At 30.8% G+C, this 6,696-nt stretch overlaps 1 protein-coding gene across 1 annotated transcript; it reads left to right on the top strand.

Moving 5' to 3' along the window:
* On the top strand, window positions 77-1,658 carry LOC107605429 (protein DCL, chloroplastic). The gene is made up of 2 exons (XM_016307309.2): window positions 77-527; window positions 1,162-1,658. Exons 1-2 carry the CDS (start codon window positions 183-185, stop codon window positions 1,480-1,482), a joined length of 666 nt encoding a protein of 221 aa, XP_016162795.1. The 5' UTR covers window positions 77-182; the 3' UTR covers window positions 1,483-1,658.

Genomic DNA, 6,696 nt, shown 5'->3' with positions numbered 1-6,696 from the left:
ATTTTAATATTAACCGTCCTTCTTATTAATTAAGTTTTATTAATGGTCTTTACAATAATTTTCCCTATAAAAAGGGAGTGGTGCTTCCACTCTCTGTTGCAGTTACCACATTTGAGTCCTGTCACAAATTTGAATCGATTTAGGGTTTTAACTCTTAATTTGCTCTCAAAATCGTAACGCAAATGGCAGAAGGCACCGCACCGGAACCCGTCGATCCCAGCGCCGCAGCTGTTGACATGGAGCTCGAGAAGGACGACAACGTCGCCGACCCGAACCAGAAGCGACCCAGAGAGGATGCCCAACAAGAAGAAGAAGCGAAGGAGGACGACGTTGTCGCTCCGAAGAAGCAGAAGGTGGAGACTGAGGAGAAGTCCGTAGAGGAACAACGCTTGGAGAAGATTGACGAACCCAAAGAATCAAAAGAAGCCGTGAAGTTGGGGCCCAAGAGCTTCGAGTCTTCCTCTGACATGTTCAATTACTTCTACAACTTCCTTCATCTTTGGCCTCACCATGTCAACGTCAACAAGGTATGCCCAAAACAAAATGGAATATCGCGATTCATTTTATTTATGATTAGTTGAATCTGTGAATGATATCGATTGAGTTCTGCTAATATTTGGAGCAAAATTTAGGTAAAGTTTCGCAGGTTGTTGCAGATCATAATTTTCTCAAGGGAGGGTCCAGCGGTTAAAAAATATTATACATTTCACTCTGAGCACCGAAAGAACTTGGCCCAAATTTGGTTCTCTTTAGGCGTGTTAACTTTCTTTTCAAAGTGTTTTATACACCTTCATTAACTGATTGATTACCCATATTATATCCAATTTATGTTTATACTTTGTGGACATTCCTGAACTCTTCAATCTTCACTTGGATTTTCGAATCTTTCTATTAAGTCATTAAAGATTTAGGAGGGGCGAGCAGCCTTACCTATTCATCAGAAGAACCAGCATTCTTGATTTGATATTCAGTGCCTTGGTTTTGGCAACAGAGTTTCACTGTATATTTGCATTAAGTTATTGAATTATTGAACTTTATGAGAGTATTTGCCACCAGATGTTTAAATTGGTTTTGAAATGTATCCAGATTCTGAATTCTGAATTCTGAATTCTGAAGGTGTATATGTTACTGAATCATTAGTGACTTTCTTGTATGCATCAGTATGAACATCTTGTGTTGTTGGAGTTGCTTAAGAAAGGGCATGCTGAGTCCGACAGGAAGATTGGTGTAGGGATCCGCGGCTTTCAAGTCCGCAATCATCCAATCTACAGGAGCAGGTGCTTCTTCCTCATCAGGGAGGACAACACTGCTGAAGATTTCAGCTTCCGGAAGTGCGTTGATCATATTCTTCCATTGCCAGAAGAGATGCAAATAAAATCTAATCAGAACAAAGCATTAGGCGGCAGTGGTGGAGGAAGGCCTCATCGTGGAGGAAAAGGTGGCAGAGGGAGAGGTGGAAAAGGCGGAAAGTGGAGACAATAGAGCATAAAATAGTTCTCTAGTAGGGGGTGTCGGTCTCTGTTTTGTTGAAATCTAAGTTAATTTTATATATGCATGAACAGTTAATTATTGTATTATTTTTGCTTTAGTATCATATTAAACTCTTAAAAAGAATGTTCTAAACAAAACCATTTAAATTGGCAGTTCGTTTTTGGCTGTAGATTACAAGAATGTGACCGACTAAAAAAAAAAAATCTGTTTTAAGAGTTTTATTTTTAGAATAAAAAATTTGTCCATTCAAAAATTAGCTTTTTTTTTTTTAACTTGATAAATTAGCTAATTTTTATTGAAGTTAACTAAACTTGCCTCAAAACAAGTTTTTCAATGATATTTCATAAGGTCATTTAGCAAATCAAAAATATATTGAAGAAAAAAACAGTGCTTATGCTGAGTCTTAGATATTAGAGAATGAGAATAAAAATACTAAACAATGTGAATAATGGATATATTTCATTTCAGTAGGTATGCGAATGGTTATTCTAATATTGAAATTTAGATGGATAATTTGGAGGTGTAGTGTATTTTGATTTGATTAATGATTATTTATGTTTTTAAGAAAATTATTGGTTACCTAACAATCATAACCCTTATTTTAAGAAAAGGAAAATGCTACTTATACAACAAAATTCAGCCTTTAAATTTAATATTTTATTATTTTAATTTTTTAATTAATTATATTTCCTATTTTTAAGGAATCACTTTTATTTTGAATACTTGTCACGGTAACCACTTGTAATACATTAATTTTTCATTAATTTTTTGCAAACTAAACCATAAAACTCGTAACAACTTTTCGTGTACTAATTTTAAAAAAATCAATGAACATAAACACATTATTTTTTTATTTTTTTTATTTAAAACATTCAAAATTCATGTCAAAAACACATCTAAAATTAAATAAACAACATAAACACATTCAAAATTATGTATTAACACATCTAAATTATTCTCATTGTAGTTCTAAATTACATATTGAACAAAGAAAAATTAAACTCAAATACACATCCAAAATTATAAGAATGCACTCTAAATATTTTATCAACACATCCAAAACTCATGTAAAAAAACTTATATATGTACATAAGAACATAATGAATAACATAAACACATCCAAAATTAAATATTGACACATCCAAATTAGGTTAACATTACAACTCCCAAATCAAACATATGAATGCAAAAAAAAAAAAATGATAATCACAAATACATTTAAAAAAGAAGAAGAAAAAACACAGACACTTCCAATATTGTACATAAATTTAAAAAAATATAACTTTTTAGACAGCGAAAAAAAAGGATAATATATCTTCATGAATGAACTCAACCAAATCTTTTTAGAATTTTGCAAAGTAGAAATACCAGAGATAGAAGGAGTGCGACGTGGGGAAAGAGACAGGGGAGGCGCGGGAGAAGGGGGCGGTTGTGCGTGGTGCGAGGGAGGAGATCAGGGATGGAGAGGAGCCCATCGATGGAGGAGGTGCGAGGTGTGCGTAAGGGAAGTGTGCGTCGCGGGAAGAGCGCGTCGTCGAAGGAGGAGATCGTCGCAGAAGAGTACGCAACGCGGGAGAAGACGAAAACGGCTACAGATGAGAGGGGGAGGCGCTGCAGCTCTGGATTTTTACGGAACGAAAATTTTACTAGTGATTTAAGATTTATTTTAAAATTTTAAATTCGAAATTTTGAATTCTAACTAATTTGATTTTTGGATGTGTATTTAAATTGTAATATAATAATTAAATATATTAAATCTGAAACAAAAATTTAAAATTTAAATTTAAATTATAAATTTTAGTTTTATTTAGTTTGTATTTTGAATATGTATTTAATTTTAAAAAGATACTAAATCTATTTATAATTTTTAAATGCGATTGTTTTTTTTTTAAATCATTGTAATAAAAGACTGAATATTATACAACTTTTAAAGGATACCTAGTTGAATTGTTTTAAATTATGTTTATGAGTGATTGTTGTTATTCTTAGTAGGAGCTGGCTGTGTGATGATGGCAAAAGTATAGAGTTTAATAAGAAATTGTGAATTGAAATTATTATAATAAAAGACTGAATATTGTACAACTTTTAAAAAATATCTAACTAAATTATTAAGAAAATTATTGGTTACCTAACAATCATAACCTTTATTTTATTTAGTTCAAAATAAATAAAATGATCAAGTTATTCCTGCATATTAAAAGAAAAAACAAAAATGAAACGCTCACCCAATCCTCCAAACAACCATTTCCCCTTCCTCCTTTCTCAATCCCCATTGTCTCCCGTCAGTTCAACCCATTTCTCCGGCGTCACTCTCTTGCTTGGCATCGAGTTCGCCGTCGACGAGGAAGCTTTGCCACCGCTTCTCCAGTGCTTCGCATACGGTTCTCTCTCTCCCTCTGTCTCTCTTTCACTTTCGATCTCTGTCTCTCTCTTGCCCTCTCTCACTTTCTTCTGTTGGTTGCAGGGGATACTAAATAAGAGCAAATTGGTTGCTATTGATGCTGGAAACAGGGGCTACCCTCCGAATAAGGTATGTAAGTTGATGATTACGATGTTTTTGACACCAAATTTCTGATGATTTGATGATGACACTGATCTGAGGTAGTTAACATCGTCCCATTGCCGGATCCCTTTCCAATGACTCCACCCGCCATTGTTATATTTGATCGGTTAATGGAATTGCTAACAAGGGAGAAGAGAAAAATAATTACTGATGATGAGGGAGAGATATGACTAAGAGAAGAGAAGAGAAAAGAAACGACTAGTGTTTGGTTTGGAGTTGAGTTGAGATCAGCCGAGAGAACAAACACTACATATTTATAGATGGATTCATGACTTTTCTGCCGAATTATTATCTTTTTTTTTATCTTTTATTATATTATCTATCTTCTATCTTTTGTTTAAAATGATACTAATTATATATCCTCATTGATTTGAGATCAGACGACAGAAAGAACGCAAAGACTACTATATCTATACATCTTTTGACACTATTTTAAATATTAAATCAATAAGCAGTTTAAATAAATCTATTTTTAAACATTTTAAAATAATATTTAAATGAAATTTATCCATATCTATATATAGATAGATGGTATTAAATTAAATTTAAACTGCAAAGACTACCTACTTATATATCTTTTGAAATCGTTTTAAATCTAAATCAATAGACAGTTTAAAATAAATCTTATCTTTAAGTATTTTAAAATAAAATTTATCTATATCTATATCTATATATAGATAGATAATATTAAATTAAATTTAAATAAAACAACAAAACAAAAGTCAAGTTATCTAATAATAAATCAAAATTTAATTTTAAAAATAAGATAAAAGATTGTTAAATGTGCTTTATCTTCTAAAAAATTTTGGAACACTATTATATATAGATGAGGTCAATATCAAACCAATCCACTGATAATTTATTGATGAAAGATAATACTAATTAAGAAGTTAAGTGAAAGAAAAAAAAATTTTAGATTGGCTAGGAAGAATAAAAATGCAGTGCCATCCAACATCTATGAACGGAAGCTACAAGCAGAGCTTTAAGAAAGACAAAAAAGATGGTTCGAACGAACATGATTACAACAACTCTTATAGAAAGGCGAAGTTAATGGCAGCATTCTTAAAGCACCGAATTAACATGTATTCAAAGAAAGAGAGCTATAGTTTAAGCAGAAGATGGATTGATCCCTTCTCTGCTCCTCCGACTGAACTTGAGGCTCTGGCCATATCGAAGATCACTTATGATGATGAGAGTTCTCATTTCTATAGGCAAAAATACCTTGCAGTGTACAATTCTATGAAAAAGTTCAATAGTGATCAAGACAAGTTCATCAAGAACAAAATACACAACTGGTTTCGGATCAAAAACTCAAAAGAGCAATATAGAAGTAAATCCAAAAAAATTATTGCTGAGTTTAACAACAATGATAAATTATCTCTTTCTAAATTCGTAGACATTGCTAGTTCTTTTAAAGTATTCTTTTGTTATTTCAATGTGCAGTAGAGTTTCAGCAAAAACTAATTTAGAGATAAATTTTTCAATCTCTTCATTAATTTTATTTTATATAATCCATCTCTCAATAGTCATGTATATACACACATGGCCACCTTATATCTATATCCATCTTGTTGCATAGGATTTGAAACTTGCCGTAAGCACTTCTTTTTTTCTTTTCAATATATTTTTTGTTTGTTAAATGACCTTAAGAAATATCATTAAAAAATTAGTTTTGAGGCAAGTTTAGTTTAATTTAAATAAAAATTTGCTTAATTTTTTAATGTTTATTGGATTGTCCGTTGTCAGAGACAAAGCGATTTCAAAACCAGGCCATAATTCATCAGATTATCTTGATTTTTGAATGAACAAAATTTTTATTCTAAAAATAAACTCCTAAAACATAGATTTTTTTTAGTTGGTCACATTCTTTAATCTATAATAAAAAAAAATGAGCTGCCAATTTAAATAATTTTGTTTTGAACATTTTTTTAAGAGTTTAAGAAGATGTTAAAGCAAAAATAATACAATAATTAATTACAAACATTAAATAAATAAATATAGAATAAAATCCTTAAACATACACAAATTATCTTAAATTTTAATAAAATAAAAATCAACACCTCTGTTAAAGAACTATTTTATACTCTACGTTTCTACTGTCTCCTCTTTCTTCCTTTTCCACCCCTCCCCTTGCTATCTTTTCCTCCATGATAACGCCTTCCTCCACCACTGTTGTCTAATGCCTTGTTATGATCAGATTTTATTTACATCTCTTCTGGCCATAAAAGAATATGATCGATATACTTCCGAAAACTAATTTTTAGTTGTGTTATCTTCTTTAGTGTGGAAGCACACATTATGGTGTAACTGACTATTTTGCAGATTTTTTTTTTATTATATTTATTTACTGTTAGATGAAATGAGATGATATTACTGTAATTTTGTTATATTTATCTATTTTTTGTTTAAAATAATTTTTTTTTCTTCTAATTTGAACAATATTAACTCTCTAAAAAAATATGGAATATAAGATTAAGATAGAGATAATCAAGTTTTAAATAAAAATTAAAAGATATAAATTAGAGAATATCAAAGTGTGATCAATATAAAGATATTGTATAAATATGTGACATATAAGTTAAAATTTTAAATAACAGAGGAGCTAATAAAAAATCTGACAAAACAACTTAAATAACTATCAC

Source organism: Arachis ipaensis, chromosome B06 (assembly GCF_000816755.2).
Source record: "Arachis ipaensis cultivar K30076 chromosome B06, Araip1.1, whole genome shotgun sequence".
Lineage (NCBI taxonomy): Eukaryota > Viridiplantae > Streptophyta > Magnoliopsida > Fabales > Fabaceae > Arachis > Arachis ipaensis.
Note: the sequence above shows the minus strand (reverse complement) of the source record. Positions and strands in the feature narration are given on the sequence as shown.